Source organism: Etheostoma spectabile, chromosome 6, assembly GCF_008692095.1.
Source record: "Etheostoma spectabile isolate EspeVRDwgs_2016 chromosome 6, UIUC_Espe_1.0, whole genome shotgun sequence".
NCBI lineage: Eukaryota > Metazoa > Chordata > Actinopteri > Perciformes > Percidae > Etheostoma > Etheostoma spectabile.
In genome coordinates this window covers 20,780,608-20,799,852 of record NC_045738.1, presented here as the reverse complement: position 1 = coordinate 20,799,852, position 19,245 = coordinate 20,780,608, and the positions used below count along the sequence as shown (strand labels likewise).

Genomic DNA, 19,245 nt, shown 5'->3' with positions numbered 1-19,245 from the left:
CAGAACACAGATCACAAGCAGTACTTCACGCCACACACTCTCCGAGGATAGCCGGCCGACTTTCCTTTACTTATCTGCTTTCTCGGAGTGTCTATCGTAGACGCTTCTCCCATCCGTCCACTCGTCTCAGCTGAAACCGGTGATGCCTCCTGTCTCCTTTGGCTCACTTCTCTGCTTCGATTCTGCTCTGCTCTCCTGCTTCCCTGCTCTTCCGCATTCCTCCTCTCCGCGCTTCCTCTTGCCCTCGCCGCTTTGCTTCCCCGTGGCTTCTCTGCCTCTTCTGCTGGAGCTTCCCCCTTTTCACCGCCTTTTCTCACACACCTGCCCTCATCAAGCCCAGGTGTGTCCTTGTGAATTCTGAGCTTGTTAAGTCTGAGCGACAACAACAAACAAGGGGAGGGTCTCCAGTCTCCATAAAGAAACCCACCTAAAACAAGGAAATAAAGCCCACACAAAACCAAACATGCAATACAACAAACTCAAGAACATGCCACAATAACCCAAACCGAAACACAGCAAACACATTCAAAAACCAACCGAAAACTACGACCCCTGCAACATATTAACAGTGTAATCCACCTTTGACATTAACACTACACTTGGCAGCAGGTAACGTAATGTTAGCCTACTGTTAGGTACTAGCTGAATTAAACACGGTTGAAATGCTGACAGCTTTACGGTGTGACAGTATTTCACTGTAGAGCACACCTGGGCATTGTACAGGCACACATGAGGTCAGTGAGAAGTTAGCAATCAAACATAAATAAGTGTACATCATGCATAGAATACAACTGCATTGCTTTCATTTTGAAGGAAACTGTTTTGTTTTTTGTGCAAACGTATGCACCTTCTTCATCTCTGGTTGTAATTCGCAATTAAAAATAAGTAGAAGAAGAACTGCAGTGTGTCTGTGAGCCTCGAACTGGGTGTCACTGCCCAATGTGAATCAAGTGCAGATTTGAGTCGCGGATGTGTCACTTTGCAACGAGTGAAGATGTGAGTTGTACATGCGTCACTTTGCAACAAGTAGCCTACAAGATTCTAACGAGACTTTTGTAAAAAATGGACCTACATAACGAAGTTCGTTCACTGCGGCTACAAGTTAGCGATCACACAAAACAAAGGCTGTCACTTGAATGGTGTTTTGAGCCAACATTAGCAATCAAACAATCATAGATAGTTAAAATGTTTTTGAAATCACTGCTAGCTTAGCTACAAGCTAGCAACCGAACACAACAAAGGCTATCACTTGAATAACTCTTTGAGTGATTTGTTCACTGAGGTAAATGCATATTTTGACAACATGGGACTTACATGGAACAAACCGGCATGTCTTACAATCGATGGTTGTCCGAATTTTAAAAATCTGAAAAAAATTCTGACTTTTGAAGCGGCTGCAAGAAAAAGTGACTGAAGTGAACTCAAAACTGAAATTGGTATTTTTGCATTTTTTTTATACATCCGCAGTTGTTGTGTAAGTCGGTGCTAAAACTTAACCATGTTATTGATATTATAACTAAAACATGTAACTTCTTCAGAGCAAGAGCATTAAATTACAGGCAGTTTGTGTCACTTTTGGAGGAGCATGAAACTGAACATGGGGACATAGGCTCCCAGACAGATGTCAGGTGGCTCAGCTTGGGCAAGGTGCTTAAAAGAGTATGGGACCTGACAGCGGAGATTTGAGTTTTGTGATATGAAAGGCAGACATCCCAGAACTCTCAGATGTGAACTGGATGGCTGATCTTGCATTTGCTGTTGATGTGAGTGCACTAGTAAAGGAACTAAACACCAAACTGCATCGCAACAGCTTATTTCCGCATTAAATGAAAGACCGTGATATAATGTTGTAATTTTGTACTTTGTCTGTTTAGCATTTTCATTTTCAAAGAAAAATGTAAAAAAAAAAAAAGAGAATTCTGTAGTTAGACTACGGCAACAAAATATTAATAGCACTTTGTAAAGTTAATTGAATGCCGTTCTTTGAAAAATGGCGAAAAACATGCATATTTTGGTCACAAATGCATTTGTGGATGTTGATTAAATAGTAACATAATTGCATTTTGTACTATGTCTACTTCACTTTTTTCATGTCCTAATCATAACAGTTGTGCCCTTGCCAGTTGCAGCTTACCAAAGATCTTGTGTACTGCTTTTTATAAAGAGATACAATTAATATTGAGAAGAATTGAGTTTAGCCTAATAGTTCGTCCTTCTTCAGTTAACCTCTTTAGTCCCGGTTTCTCATGTGGCCCCTTGGAAAAATTAATTGCCCACCCCTGCTGTAGAGGATTCCAAGACGCTTCCAAAAAGACGCTAACTAGCACTGGTCACTACTGTCGGAAAACAATGGGGTGAATTAATTAATGGGGTAAAAAGGCCAGCTGAAACGAACAACCAACAAAAAGATGAGCATGAGTCAAAGAATAGTAAAGGAAGACATTTCAATACAATGTACAATGCAATGTTTGTGAGGGTCTGATTTATGACACCAGGAGAGAAGAAATGTACTGCAGTGACTGTCGTGTGCATGACTCAGAGAAAGCAAAGTAAAATCCTCTTGTAATCAACACTAGAAACTTAAAATTAGAAGCAAGTAAGGACCACAAGTCATCAAAAACCTACGTACACACAATAAGTTGTAAATTATTAAAGACTGCGCTTCCGAAGGAGACTGCTGCAGTCAAGGCACTGACGTACATGAAAGCAGCGCTGGATGCGACTGCAGTTTCGGAACGTTCATGGGATTTCTGTTTTTCACCTTTTTATGAGGCAAAAAAGACATAGCTGGTAAAAAGTCCACTTAAAAATCCACCTGCCACAGTGGCTGGTTGTCAAAAAAGTTACCGTCCTAGACTTGACTCTATGATGCATTTTACGTGAAACGGGTAAAACTTGTGGTACATCCAAAGCCATTGTAAAATACCCGTTTTTGTCGTTAGGTTAATGTTACTACATCTTAAATAAATTATTTAAATTCCTCCCTTTTTTTGTGCTGATTCGAAAAAAATTGATCCGATCCATAATTCAAAACCGTGATCCAATCCAACCCGTGAGTTTTGTGATCTGTTGCACACCAAGTCTAGTCAGTCTCCTCAAATCTTTAGTTGAGTGCCTGTTTGTTTTGTGTCATTGTGTAACTCCAGGGGATGGAGGAGGTGGGGATGGGAGCAGCGGGAGTGAGGAAAGCGGAAATGACGGGGGAGTTTCAACCATCCCTCTCCCAACGACTGTTGTCCAGACCACGTATGATGTCCTGCGTGGGCTTGGGATTGTGGGGAGCAGTGCTGTTGATGAGGATGGCAATTTGAATCTGCCAGGACATTCTGAGGTAAGAATGAGGCTCACTTGAGGGGGGGGAAAAAATCTCAGAAATGAGAATGTTGCCCTCCGAGTTGTCGGAAAAACTCGGAGTTCAGTTTTTGACTGTTGAATCTCTTGCGTTATGTTAAGTCTAAACTCGCATTGTCAAGTCTATGGTGAGTAGTTGGCTATACCGCTTATCTATTCTAAGAGATGGGGAAATCGCTCTCGCTTGTATGTACAGTTGTGTTCAAAATAATAGCAATCCAACATCACTAACCTCATAAATCATATTTGGTTTAACTTATATTTGTGCATGGCAAATAATTTAATAGCAAGTGCCATAAAGTTATAGAAAACCAGCAGACCGTGATGACAGTCATGACATGCATGCTGCCTCTACAGGTGATTTTCTATCCAGCCTCGAGCTTGTGCCTTTTTCGTTGTCGTTGAGCATAAAATCCAAACTGTTACATCCTGGATTTATCCACTTGACGTCCATAATTCATCGCATTTTCGCTCATTTCTGCCGCTAGCTCTCTGCTCTGTCTCTCTCTCTGTGTTTACGGAAGCAGCATGCCCATATATGGGAGACGTCGTCACCCATATATGGGTTTTACAGAGGAGAGGGTTTTACAGAGGAGAAGGGCGTCACTGGTTTGAGATTTGGCATGTATTTTGGCCTTTTTTGAAGAAATGTAAATAGTATGTGCTTTATGAGTTATGTTTATTTTTGCGTATAGGCGAACTGTTTTAGCATTGCTGTGGGTGTAATATCAATAAATATGACATTAGTATGTTGAATATTGGCATAAGTAAATGTCATTAGGGCAAAAACGTCTGGACTTTCTTTGAAAAAATTTCTCTACAAATATTTATATTTACAAATATTGGTATCGGCTTCAAAAATCACTCGGGCTCTACTGTGTAGACAGTAAAGCATGGTGGTGCAACAATTATGTTACGGGGATGTTTCTCATACTGTGGTGTTGGGCCTATTTATTGCATACCAGGGAACATGGATCAGTTTAATTACACCAGAGTACTTGAAGACATCATGTTGCCTTATGCTGAAGAGGAAAAGCCTTTTTAAATGGGTCTTTCAACAAGACAAAGACCCAAAACAATTCAATTCAATTTCAAATCAATTTTATTTATAGTATCAATTCATAATAAGAGTTGTCTCGAGACACTTTACAGATAGAGTAGGTCTAGCCTACACTCCAGAATTTACAAGGACCCAACAGTTCTAGTAGTTTCCTCAATTTCAAATTATGCAATTCAGTTTTTCAATTCAGTTATTCAAAGTAAGCCATACAAATTTAAATTATGTTATTCAAATTGGGTGTTTAATGCAATTATTCTAATTGAGCTATAGAAATTCAAATCATTCTTTTCTGCCCATAGGGGGTTTGCGTCTTTCTCACCTTTTTCAACGCTTATAAGTTTATATCCTTGATTTATTGTCACGTCTCCGCTTTATCTGCAAAGACAAAAGTTTATTCATGCATTTTTGGGAGATTTCATACAGAATTTAGTGTATATTGATATCAATTTTGTACACCTTAAGTACTTTCTCTTTGCCTTCATCTAAATCAGAATGAGAGGTATTGGAGAGTAAGTTTTCACAAAAAAGGAACTTGGTGTTTGGCACATACAATACACATTAAATGGAAATGAACAATAAAACAAAGTACTGTAACAGTCAAGAACATAAATATAAAATAGACCGTGTTTATGCTTTATGCATTTAGCATTACAAAATAGTTACCGCCGCTCTTTTAGCATTTTATGAAATGTCATAAAGTTGTAATTCCATTACTGCAGAGCCGTCTTTTACACTGAACTCAAGTAAACTGGGTCAAAGTCATCTGTTCTCAACCCTTTGAAGGTGAGCAACTATAACAGTGACAGAATGTTATCACTCACAAAGTCATAACAACCTAATAAACAGTACGAGCCTCGATGGTTGTTTCACCATGAGAACCACGCTCATGCAGGTCTCGTCAAATATGATTGTAGCTTATAGTAGACAAATTTACTGTTTATCAGACCCTAGATGAGACAAGAAGCTAACGTTGGCAAGTGCTGAGGTCCCTCCTCTGCTTTCTCCCCGCTGTAGGAAACATGTATTTCCTCGACATGCTGTATGCACTTACTATTTTTTTTCCATGTTAGTGGGGATCCATACTGCTCAAAACCATAAAGAAATAACGTAATGTTCCCTCAGCATTTTGTTTTGTTGCTAAACTGTGTGCAAAATGAGTGATGAGGTTGTGGGTTTTCACTTTTATATCGTATAGTTTCTCAGATCTGATGCTTGATCTACACATTTTTTTGCAGATGGGTGACCGTGTGGGTCCTGTAGGAATAGGAGAGGCCAACTCTTCTTTTGGGTCAGGGGGAACTCAAAGGTTTTCTCCTGTCAACTGGAGCATGGTCCTGGACCGACAGGAGGTACTGGTGAGTACAGATGCATGAGAACTCTAATCTAATTGTAACACCCAAACTCGTCATTTTAATTGGGCTATTTTGTGCATATATTTATTTCATTATAATGGATAATATTGCTTTTTTTTTCCTCAAATAAATGATGGCGATACCCGGCTTCTATTTCAAGGAAGAAAGGAGCAATAAAGTAACCATCAAACACTCAAAAGATAATGTGGTAGCAACAGAATCTGCCTTTTATTTATTCATTTTTTTAAAGTGGGCTACTCTTAAATTAACTAGAGCGAAAGGTTTGATAACATTTAAAGTAATGCTGTGAAACGATTAAAATGTTTAATCGCATTAAAGTTCTAGATAACTCCTTATTAATTGCAATTAATTGCACATTTTGATCTATTCTAAATGTTCCTTGATTTCTTTTTGTCCCATTATTTTCTTTTCTCATTTTACACCGAACTGCAAGCTGCAGAGTGTGTTCCATCTTTCAAACCCCAGCAGCCCTATTTGCCTAATTTTCAGGGTTCTTTAGACCACGTTGAAACACAACAATGGGCTGAAGGAACCTTCTATCCATCCATCCATCCATCCATCTATCTTCATCCGCTTTATCCGGTATCGGGTCGCGGGGGCAGCATCTCCAGTGGGGACCCCAAACTTCCCTTTCCCGAGCCACATCAACCAGCTCCGACTGGGGGATCCCGAGCTTCCCAGGCCAGGTTGAGATATAATCTCTCCCCCTAGTCCGTCTCTTCCCCGAGGCCTCCTCCCAGCTAGACGTGCCTGGAACACCTCCCAGGGAGGCGCCCAGGACATCCTTACCAGATGCCCAAACCACCTCAACTGGCTCCTTTCGACGCGAAGGAGCACGCTCTACTCCGAGCTCTCTCGGATGATTGAGCTTCTCCCCCTATCTCTAAGGGAGACGACCAGCCACCCCCTGAAGAACCCACTTCGGCCGCTTGTACCCTGGATCTGTTTCTTTCGGTCATGACCCAGCCTTCATGACCATAGGTGAGGGTAGGAACGAAAATTGCCCGGTAGATCGAGAGCTTTGCCTTCTGGCTCAGCTCTCTTTTGTCCACAACATTGCGATAAACGGAATGTAATACCGCACCGGCTGCTCCGATTCTCCGACCAATCTCACGCTCATTGTCCCCTCACTCGCGAACAAGACCCCAAGGACTTAAACCCCTTCCTTGGGTAGGACTCTCTCCCCACCCGAAGAAAGCACTCCATCGGTTTCCTGCTGAGAACCATGGCCTCAGATTTAGAGGTGCTGATCCTCATCCCAGCCGCTTCCACACTCATGCGAACCGATCCAGTGAGTGCTGAAGGTCACAGACCAATGATGCCATCAGGACCACATCATCCGCAAAAAGCAGCGATGAGATCCCGAGCCCACCGAACTGCAACCCCTCCCCGCCCCGACTACGCCTCGATATCCTGTCCATAAAATATTACAAACAGATTGGTGCCAAAGGCGCAGCCCTGGCGGAGGCCAACCCTCACCTGGAACGAGTCCGACTTACTGCCGAGAACCCGGACACAGCTCTCGCTTTGGTCATACAGAAGATTGGATGGCCCTGAGAAGGGACCCCCTCACCCCATATCCGCTGCACCTCCCACAATTTCTCCCGGGGGACCCGGTCATACGCCTTCTCCAGATCCACAAAACACATGAAGACTGGTTCGGCATACTCCCAGGCCCCCTCCAAGATCCTTGAAGAGAGAGTAAAGCTCTGATCCGTTGTTCCACGACCAGGACGGAATCCGCATTGTTCCTCTTCAATCCGAGGTCCCTCTATGCTGATGCACTTATGGTAACTGTTGTTCAACTCAACGCACAGATCCTCCCCTGTCACGTTATGTTGTATGTTCTGTGCCCAGAAGGCACATGTTATATGTTTATGTTAAAAGAAAACCAATAAATTATTAAAAAAAAAAAAAAAAAAAAAAAAAAACATCCACAAGTGTGTCTCTAGTTGGCATTTAGCAAAATTAAATATTTTGGTAATCGTACAGACATAAACCAGGAACAGTGATTGTCTGATTTCATGTCAGACAGTAAGGAAAAAGCGTATGTTCTTTTTATATGTGTATATATACTTCTTCTGGTTTCAACTGTATATATAGATTTGATTATTGTAACAGTGTGTACAGTCTCCTGCAACAAAAAAAAAAAAAAAAAAAAAAAAAAAAAAAAAAAATAGAAAGAAATTGGAACACACCTCTGCTCTGATTTTTGCACTGGTTACACTATTTGTTTTTTGCATTTTTGTTTTATGACTTGTTTTCTATTATTTTTGCTTTGTTTTTCTTCTGCTCATTTAAAGCACTTTTTCTTGCCTTGTTGTCTGAATTGTGCTATAAATTCCCTTGCTTTAACATAGAAGTATGATATTTTCACTCACCAGATGCAGGCCTTGTGGAGGGTGGTTGTTCTGAGAAGAGAAGCCATAGGTATCTCCACAGAGCTACAAGTAGTGAGCATCCATATATTGCTGGTTGGTATTCTTTTTCGAAATTACTCAGTCTGTCCTGCTGCGGCTGACCTGCACTCCTCACCCTCTGTGCAAAGAAGAGGAACTTTAAAACAAGGCAGGCCTGACCTCCCTTTCCTCAGTCTGGTGGGGTTCTTGGCAAGCCGGGTGAGACAGAAGAACCTTTATCACTTATTTGTGATGTTTCTAAGGAAGAACAAATAGTGTGGATGCTTGTGGTTCAGTTCTCCTGGCTTGACTCCATTAATGTGAGGGTCCGCCTGAGAACCACAAATAGTGATTGCAGAATGTACAGTTACAAATGCGGTCATTTTGTCTGCAGGGATGTGTGACAGTGGAGACTGCCCTGAGCCCCAGACCTACTGGCAGAGCTGAAAGATTTCAAGGACAAGGAATAACTTCTTTTTGGGACCCTTATGACCTGGAGATATGCATTTGAGGAGGCACTGCAGAGGAGCTAGTGTTTAATGTTCTCTCTCCTCCTCCGTCTTTTGCATCAGTATTGGGGTTTCTGTGAGTCTCCCTATCCACTCGCTGAGGCTAGCTACCTTGTTCCTCAAGATATCCTGTCTGAGGGTTTCTTCGAGAGCTGTTGAGGTTGTCGCCCAGCCGTGAGATCAAAGGTAGTGTGTGCTACAGAGGCATCCGTGCTGCTTGACAATCGTCTTTTCAAGTATTTCTCCATATCGAAGTCACTAAGCTCCCCAACACAAGTGTCCAGTATGTCGCTCTGATCTTGCTCAGGGAGGAACTATGTAGGGAAAGAACAGAAATTGAGGACAAAACATGTTCATTTAAAATTGTGCATCCATTTTTAAAAAGGTTATCACATAGAAGGAAACATTTTTCGCCCATCAATAGATACCGATATGTTTTGATACGCCAATATTTGCTGATTACATGGACCAGACCAATCGGTCAGCTGATGTTATTTACTTAGAATTAAGTAACATAAAAGATATTTGCTCCAATTTCTACACAACAAAATCAAGAGCATATTGAGTTATACACGACAAAGTTTCTGATGACTGGAAATCCTTTCTATAGCGACGACAATATTGTTGGAAATCTAGAAGAGATAAATCGCATGGGAGTCTACAAAGCTCTAAGATGTTTTATAAATCTCTGTCTAAGATTTGTAAAACTTATGACAGAGTTAGCAGTTAGTACATTTTTCAGGGCATCAATTTATTGGATCATCTTACAAAGATCAGTATTCATCATAAAAGGCTTGTGAGTCTTCAAATTAGTCATAAAGATTAAAAGTGCTGCCGACAAACATACATGAAGATCACAGACTCAACAAGTTGTTTTTATAACCTTAAAAGAATGTTAACATCATATATTCACCTGGTTCCTGAATTGCTTATAACTTTGGATGCAGAAGGGTTGAGTGGATTACCACTTCTCAACCCTAACCCCTGTCAAAGTTTGAATTTGTGCCATTTTGTGTATTTTTTTAAAAATAGTAACTTCTTTATGTTTCCCCCTTGGCTATTAATTACAGGTCTGGATATTTGCCTTTGCCTAAAATGCAGGGGTGTCCCCCTATCTCAATGCTCATTTGGTGACTTTTGAACTACTTGTGATCTATCTGCGAGCATCACAGAGCACAAGTATTGTTATATGCACAGGATTTCAAACCTCTCCTAGTCTATTCCAATTCCATGTATTTAAGTGAATTTTGGATCTATGGATCCAAAATTACTAATGTAAACACATATAATATATATATATACACATATATATATACACACATATATATATTACACATATATACATCACAATATATATATATACACAATATATACATAATTATATATAACATACATATATACATATGTATACATATATATACATATATATACATACATACACATACATACACATACACCTCTTACAGGTTTAGCTGAGTGTGGTTCCTCTGTGCAGTTGACAAGTCCAGCAGGTTGTGCAGTCTCAGGTTGATTTCTCAATCTACTTCTCTTTGACAGCTCCATGATCATGGCAGCCAGCTGTGAAGGGTCAGTGCTAATTGAGCATCAGCAATGGCTGAAGCAATTGTGCTGATACTCAGCATCAGATGGCTGCTGTATTGTTGGGCGACACACACTTTGGTTACCCAAGCTTAAATCAAGCAAGAGCCCTCACTGGGTCAGATAGTGCAGCTCTAACAATATGGTCCAAAGAGAAGAATGAGTTTATGTCAAAAAGACATACCACCGTGCATGTAATCCTACATAGAAATAGAAATGTTACATATCAAAAAATTCCTCGTACCTCCTGTTCACATGGTTCTGGATCTGTATCCCTTCGGTGACATTCTTTCACCTGGTGCCTCAAGAGTTTTGTCCAGGTCCTCTGCAAGGAGATGTCATCTAATAAAGAAAAGACGGTTAAATAAATTTTACAATAAGCAAAAGCACAGAAACATCACACACTACTGTATGAGTCTAAAAAGTGATTCTTTAAAATCCGCATACTGTGAACACACCTGGGTTGAGTGTTTTGTCTGCTTCGCTGAGTTCCATGGTGTCATTCGGAGGAGAGTTGCCTCTGGCAGAGAGCTCGGAGGGGTGAATTAGGGGAAATGGTTCCTTTTCTCTGGAGAGTATGATGTAGCCAAAGGATGGCTAAAGGAACAAAGACCAAAACTTTTAATGCAGGTTGTCCAAAGGACTTTCAAGTTTACCACCATTTGACTGTACAAATGTCTTGACAATTTTAATTTCTGAAACAATTTTCTTCAGCATAATTATATCTGAAATCACCTGCTAACAAAATAAATTGTCAGCTAGACCTTGTCAGCTATCAGACGCCATCTGCAAATCATGTGCACATCTCTTCTATGGCTTGATCTATAATGATTCTTAACAGCCTTCACAGCACTTTTTTAATTTCTGTAACACCTAAGAAAGCAATTTTACTGACCCGTTTAACCCCATCCCATCGTCAGTGCTGCCCAGAAAGCCCAAGGCTTCAGAGCGTTGTCCAAAAAACTGCCCAAAACTCAGTCGCAGGTAGCTTTGGTCCCCCTGCTTAAACGCTGAGGAGACCTGGAAGCCCTCATCAGAGGTGGCTATTGGTGGGAGCCTTCCAAGATGAGTCACTGTGAAACGTGCCGTTACTGCTGGCTTGTTCAATCTTCTCCTCCTGTGTGAACAGCAATACCCACAATTCAAATGTTATTTATAGTCCAACCACAACAAGAGTTGTCTCAGGACAAGGGCTCAAATTAAAAAAATCCCCACTGGCCCACAGGCCAGCAGATAAAATTTTGCTGGCCCCTTCTACATTTTTACTGGCCCTGAAAGAAATATGTGTGATTGGCGAAGGACAAAAACGGCGAAAATATAGCCACACACCTACCATGAAGCTTCAGAAAATGGTTTAACCCAGCTAGCCATTCCACTGTATGTTGTGCCATTAGTCGTAAAGTTGACCAGGGGTCATCAACTACATTTTCCACGCCAGAAGTTTTTTAAAGCATAACGCGGCTTTAAAATAAAGAAAACAAATGTATTTATACCCAATACGCATATTCTTTTTATATTTCCCTTTTTTACTAAATTAATGGTTTATTTTTTAAATGTATTAGAGTACTAAACTTCTCAAAAATCATGGAAAATCCATACTGATAACTAGATAGGCTACTCAACTAGAAAATGATCTCAGATTAGGGGGCAGTTCACTGAGGATGATGGTTAAAGTCATTGAATCTGAAACGTTGTATGCAGTGTCCTGATTGTGGAAAATGCTTGCAGGAAGTAGGCCTGTTGTCAGGTAAAAATACACTGTCAAAGAGCCTGAAGCAAAAAGTTGTGGCAAACAGCATCTTTAATGATGAATGACTGATAAGCAGCCTAGCATTCGTTCTATATGACTAGTTTGAAATAAGACAATGTTGTTGCAAAAGAATACAACCAGCAAAATCAAGAGTGAAGAACACAGCCATCATGATGGCTTCATTCACATGCATATTAAGTAGCCACATGCTCTATTTTGGTCATATGGCCGGTAAGAGTTCGCACTTCTGCCTCACTAAACATCTTTCATATTAGCTTGTTTATAAAAAGTCGTTATTTACGAGTAGAGCTGTGTTTGCACAGTGCAGGGCACAGAGTAGACAGCGCAGACTGAAATATCGTTTTTTACATGTTTGACTGTAGAACAGGTGTAGTCTACTTACAGTACGAGTGTAGTGTTAGTTCATCTGGCCAATGGCAGTAAATGATTCTCTATCATTTCCTCAGTTACAATCTGTGACGTAACGCACAACCTCTTCCAAAAGGCAACGCTTGTATCGAAATGAATTGTGTTTGAAGCTACTGGCATTTTGCTGGTTTGGCTGGTGGGCTTTTTTGGAAATTGCTGGCAAAAAAACATACCATCATCGCCTTTCTCCACCCAGATTTTTTTTTCCCACCAATTTTCCATGACACTAGGGCGGCTGTGGCTTATGGTAGTGGTAGAGCTAGAGTGGTTCCTGCCAATCAGATGGTTTGTTGGTTGGTTGTGATCCCTGCAATCCCATGTCAAAGTGTCCTGGGGCAAGACAATGAACCCCGAGTTGCCCCAAAGCTAGCATTTGAGTGTAAATGTGTGAGTGTTTATATGATGAGCAGGTCACCTTGTACGGCAGCCTCGGCCACAGTTTATGAATGTGTGTGAATGGTTCCTGACTACGTAAAAGCGCTTTGAGTATCGTTAAGACCAAAAAAGCGCTTTATAAATACAGTCAATTTACAATGTTATAAATTACCTGAGGGGAAAATTTGTAGTGTTACTAACATTCACACGCTTCGTTCGACGATGTAGTGGACAGAGCCACTTAGACTGGCCAGCGCAGGCCAAAAACTGGGCTATCAACTAGCCCAAATACTTTTTTTTTTTCCTGGCCCCAGGTCCTTGCTTATGTTGAGCGCTGCTCAGGACACTTTACAGACACAGGTCCACATTCCACAGACCCCATTCTATAATTTACAAGACCCAACCATTTCCCACAAGCAAGCATTTGGTGCGACAGTGGGAAGAAAAACTTTTTAACCTTTTTTATAGGAAGAAACCTCTTTAAATGCTAAATTTGTTAAGCAGAGTCTGGCGGATCCTCACTCACATAAACACACTGGGGTTACATCACTTCCAGCTGACTTCAGAACATAAGGCAAAACCATTACTACTATTTTTTTAACCAAATATTCTCTGGTCTAGCTCAGCAACAAAACTTTAACAGTGAGTCGGTCAGCATATTTGCATGTCGTTCACTATTGAGCCGGTAGGAACATTATCTTCACTTCACCAGTCTCTCCTATTCTCCATGTGTGCAGTGTGATGCTGCGTGGGTAAATGTCGCTTCCGTGCTCAGTGTAGCAACTTCACTTGATTACAATGGACGCGCTTGTGTTGCATTGCATCCGTGCCCATTCCCGCACTTAATGCAAAGCAGAGGATGTAATGACCATGTGGAATTTTAGCGCAGCGCTCATCATTGGGGCGCGGTTTGAGAATGAATAGAGGGAACACACATTTATAAAATATTGCCCGATATACTTATAATTGGAATTTTTCATTCCATGCATGCCACTGCAGAATGAACATAGGGGAAGTGTAATCCAGTGAATTGATTATTTTAGTTGTGGTAACAGATGTACAGTTGTGTTCAAAATAATAGCAGTCCAACATCACTAACCTCAAATCATTTTTTTGGTAGAAGTGATATTTCTACATTACATTAATTTACTAGTAAGTGTTGTAGTCATAGAAAACCAACAGACCAACAGTCATGGCATGCATGGTGCCTCATTCTGTGTAACTGATATATACTGAAAGGGGCATGCTCAAAATATGCAGCATTGTGTTCAATTAGTGAGGTGATTATTCTGTGAAGAAACAGTGTCATATAGTTCATATTTAAGGAAGGAAGGAAGCAATGTTGTGCATGCTGGTTATAGTCTATTTCACACAGAAATACCCAGCAAAACGGTTGTTCAAGACATTGCTCTGGGAACAGCGGACTTTGATTAAAAGTTGATTGGAGAGGGAAAAACATATAAAGAAGTGCAGAAAAGTATAAGGCTGCTCAGCCAAAATTATTTCAAATGCCTTAATTGCATCCAAAGCCTGAACACTGGGGAAAAAAAACAGTCAGAACTTGGTGGACTCCAGCAATCAGTGCGAAGCAGTTCTCAGAAATAATGTTATGCAACTTAATATTAGTGCCGTGATTTTCTTAACAGCCTTAAACGAATTAAAGCTATTTTAGGATTTGAGCATTATTTTTTTATAAAAACACACTGCTATTATTCTGAACAACCTGTATGTTTATCGTTGTACTGGCGGGAAAATAAATACGGGGGTTGTGTATACCTGCATGAATTGGTGCTCCTTCTCAAATTCCTCCTGATCCTGAGCTATCCTTTCCAAAGCATCACCTGCAAAGGGGGAATGCAATTTGAGTTATTCAAAAAAGCACTACATAGATGAATCTCATAGATTACAATGAAGCTGTGGACTTGGTACATACATGCAGGAACAAAGTTCTCAGTCTGAAACTGGCCAACATGTTCTGATGCCTTCCCATCAACTTCTTTCTCAAAGGAGGTGTAATAAGCCAGGTCTGTCACCCACTGCCCTTCTTCATTTTGGTACACAACATTATGAGTGGCATTGGCACCTGAAGAGACAGCAATGCTGTTATATAATATACTATAAACAGAATTTAAGATGCGCAGTCAAACCCGGCCGGTTGTCAGCTGATTGGCCATGCGTGTTGCATGATTGTTTTTACGTCACGCGTCACAGTGGCACAGACAGAAACACTTGTGTTGCAATGGTATGAGATTTTCACAATAACATCATAAAAATTACCATGTTTTATGGCATATTATCAGTTACAATTAATCTTCTTCGGAATGAAAACAGAAGTTTATTTTGTTGCTTATTACAACTAGTGCAGTGCTTGTTGAGAACATGCCTGTGCGCAACGGCACGAAGCTTGGCCTGTGGTTTTCTGGATTGCAGCTTTCTCGAGAACTCTTTCCACCCTGGGATTCCTTGTGTTCTGTAAATACATGCACAACATAGTTGTGTTCCCAGCAATACAAGAGTAGAAGGGTCATTTGCAACACATTGCTATTTGAGACTCTGGCATACTCCTCCCCCTCCTTTTTTCAACATGAAACTTAAAAATAAAAAATTCAAATGCAAGTCACTATATCCAGTAGTTGTAAAAGTACTCCCACTGTCTCAAAAATGGTAGCAAATCCATTTTGTGTGCAAAATCCTTTCATCGCAGTCTGGAGCACTGGATAGATAAATAATTGACTCTCTATAGACCTGCATATACCAGTTGTCTTTTAGGAAAGTAAAACTTTTTAAAGTTGTTAGGTAAAGTGGGACATGCTACTATTCTAGTTGGATTTATTAGTACAAAAAAAAAAAAACGATGTCCGGTACCATGGAACCCTTTCTTTTTTATTTGTTTGAGTTGAGTTAAGAGAGGCACAGTAACCTGGTGCAGTTGGGAGAAAATGTTTAAATGCTAATTTATTGTGTAACTGTGCTGATATCATTACATTTTCTATAAAACTTTTACTAAATTGCATTGCATATGCTGTCAATTATAGTTTTAAAAGAAAATTGTTAAGGCAAAATCAAAATCGGCTGGTCAGCCTTTTCAAAAGATCGAAATGGTCAAGAAAATTGCAATACAAATCTGTTAAGTTTCATCATCTTTTAATCACTAGTAAATGTCTGATCTAAACTTAAAAGATAAAGCCAACCTTGTTGAACTCCAGCTCGTCTGGGCAATTGTTCCACCCATCATCTGAATCTTCTTGTTCCTGGTGGAAGCTTTGGGCGAAATACTTGGGCTCCAGAGAGGTGGAAAGGGGATTGTTGTCATCTTCACTGGTACTGCCTGAGGACTCTGCAGCAGTCACATCACCACAAGGCCGCCCCTTAAGCCCAAGGAAGTCTGCACCATCAGTCTCACTACTCCATCGTCATCATCCTGCTCATCATTGTATTCTGGCTGGACCACCTGAGGGAGGTTGGATGAAAAAGGTATAAAGGCTGCATAACAATGTGAAATTAGTTGGGTACTTGTGTCTGATCTCCAATTATCAGGGTTTTCCATGGCCTTGATGAGCGTGTACCAAGCAAACTCTAGTATGGAGGCAACAGGGAAAAAAAAACACATAAATTGAGCAACTAATTGCCATTATCAGGCGGTAAATGAATGCATGTTTTTCACAGAGATTAAAATTAGCACCCACCATTGAATCACTGTCTAAAGGCTGCTTAAAGAAGTGGGGATAAGTAGTTGAGCTCTGGTTTGTTATGTGTCATCAATCTCCTACCACCCATGCCGTCCAGCTTTGTGTTTGTGTGTCAGATTGTTAGGCTTGATGACTATTAAAGTTCTGACTAAAAGAATCTACAGTGCGCCTAGACCAAGGACAGAAGCAGATGAGACAGTACAGGAGAAAGTTAGGGTCAGTGTGAGACATAAAAAAAAAAATAAAAAAAAAAAAAGAGAAATTTCACAAATTATTAAATATAAGGGTATTGGTAAAAATTTAATTATCAGTTTTCTTTTTCATATTGTATGGTGGCCCTGAAGTATAAATCACAACCGCAAATAGAAAAACACACAGCAAATCATAAAACACAAAGGCAAATAGGAAAACATTTCAACAAATCATAAAGCACACGGCAAACAGGAAAACAAAACGCAAATAGGAAAACACACAGCAAATACAAAAACACAAGGAAAACACAATAACAAATAGGAAAACACTTCAACAAATCTTACTCATATTTTCAAAAAAAAAAGAGGCGCTTTTCCGTGTTTTCACAGAAAACAGACAGTCCGTCTATCAGAAGGGTCAAGAGTATTTTCTTATTTGCTGTTGTGTTTTCCCATTTGTTGTTTTTTTTCTTATTTGCTTATGATTTGTTGAAGTGTTTCCCCACTTTGTCGTGTTTTTCGATTTGCCCTTTTGTTTTCCTAGTCCCTTTCAGTACCCGACTTTTTTGAGGGAACTAGAAGGTTGGTTCAACCATTGAAGTTCGAAGACTTCAATGGTTGATTAAGGAAGGGATAGAGAACCCCGCCGGAGGAAGCCCGGGGCCCCCGTCTGAGCCAGGCCCAGACGGTGGGCTTGTGAGCGAGCGTCTGGTGGCCGGGTTTGCCACGGAGACCGGTCGGGCACACGGCCGAACAAGCAACGTGCCCTCTCCCTCCAGCCCATGGGCCCACCCATGTGGGAGATCCAAAGGGGTCGGGTACGCTGCTACATGGGTGGCAGCGAAGGTCAGGGCTTCGACGGACAGAACCGGGCGGCAGAGGCTGGCTCTGGGGACGTGGAATGTCACCTCTCTGTGGAAGGACCGGAACTTGTGCGGAGGTGGGCGCTACCGGTTAGATCTGGTGGGGCTTACCTCTACGCACAGTCTCGGTTCGGAACCGTACTCCTGGATAGGGGTTGACTCTGTCCTACTCCGGAGTTGCCCATGGTGTGAGGCGCCGGCGGGTGGTGTGGACGTCTCCGTCCCCGGCTGAGTGCGCTGCGTTGGAGTTTACCCCGTGGACGAGAGGGTCTCCCTCCACGCCTGCAGGTGATGAGGGGGAAAACTCTGACTTTTTGTTGTCATATGCACCAAACAAGAGTTCGAGTATTCGAGACCTTGAATGGAGTCCTGTATGGGGCTCCAAGGACTCCATAGTTCTACTGGGGGACTTCAATGCACACGTGGGCAATGATGGAGATACTTAGAGGCGTGATTGGGAGGAACGGCCTCCCTGATCTAAACCAAGTGGTTGTCTGTTGTTGGACTTCTGTGCTAGTCATGGATTGTCCATCACAAACACCATGTTCGAAAATAGTGATGCTCATAGTGTACTTGGTACCAGAGGACCCTAGGCCAAAGGTCAATGATCGATTTTATAATCGTTTCAACTGATCTGAGGCCGTATGTTTTGGACACTCGGGTGAGAGAGGGCAGAGCTGTCAACTGATCACCATCTGGTGGTGAGTTGGGTCAGGGGGTTGGGGAAGACTCTGGACAGACCTGGTAAGCCCAAACGGGTAGTGCGGGTAAACTAGGAACTTCTGGAGGAGGCCCCTGTCCTACGGAGTTTCAACTCACACCTCCGGCGGGCTTTTCGGACATCCCTGTGGAGCTAGGGGCATTGAACCTGAGTGGACATGTTCAAAGTTTCCACTGCTTTTGCTGCGGCGGCGAGCTGTGGTCTTAGGGTTTAGGTGTCCAATGGGGGCGGTAACCCACGACCACCCCTGGTGGACACCGTGGTCAGGGAAGCCTCCCCTGAAGAAGGAGTCTTTCCGGGATATGTTGTCTCGGAGACTCCGGAGGCAGTTGACGGGCCCGACGGGCCCGAAGGGCTGCAGCCTCTGCCGTGACAGAGGCAAAGCAGTGGGTGTGGGAGAATTTTGAGAAGATATGAGAAGGACTTTCTTCGGCACCAGGTGCTTCTGGAAAACCGTTCACCCACCTCAGAGGGGGAAGCGAGGAATCATCCAAGCTGTATACAGTGGATGGGACGTTATTGACCTCATCTGAGGAGGAATAGGGCGGTGGAAGAGCTTTGAGGAACTCCTAATCACAGCTGACACGCCCTCTGTGGTAGAGGCAGAGCTGGAGGAAGATGGGGGTTGTCGTCAATTTCCTGCTGGAAGTCGCTGAGGTAGTCAAACAACTCCACAGCGGCAAAGCCCCAGGATTGATGAATCCGTCCAGAAATGCTGAAGGCTCTGGGTTGAGGCTGTCTTGGTTGACACGCCTCTTCAACATTGCGTGGAAGTCTGGGACGGTGCCTAAGGAGTGGCAGACCGGGGTGGTGGTTCCCCTCTCAAAAAGGAGCCAGAGGGTGTGTGCAAATTACAGGGTATCACACTTCTCAGCCTCCTGTGTAAAGTCTACTCCAAGGTTCTGGAGGAGGGTTTCGGCCGATAGTCGAACCTCT

General features: G+C 41.9%; 1 protein-coding gene across 6 annotated transcripts in view; it reads left to right on the top strand.

The window, feature by feature from the left end:
* cep192 (centrosomal protein 192) overlaps positions 1-19,245 on the top strand; it is a 132,487-nt gene that overhangs the window by 42,602 nt on the left and 70,640 nt on the right. For all 6 annotated transcript variants that reach the window (XM_032518238.1, XM_032518235.1, XM_032518234.1 and 3 more), the window contains 2 exons: positions 3,147-3,331; positions 5,647-5,766. In XM_032518238.1, coding sequence (XP_032374129.1) covers positions 3,147-3,331; positions 5,647-5,766 — 305 coding nt within the window. The remainder of the gene's footprint in view (positions 1-3,146; positions 3,332-5,646; positions 5,767-19,245) is intronic.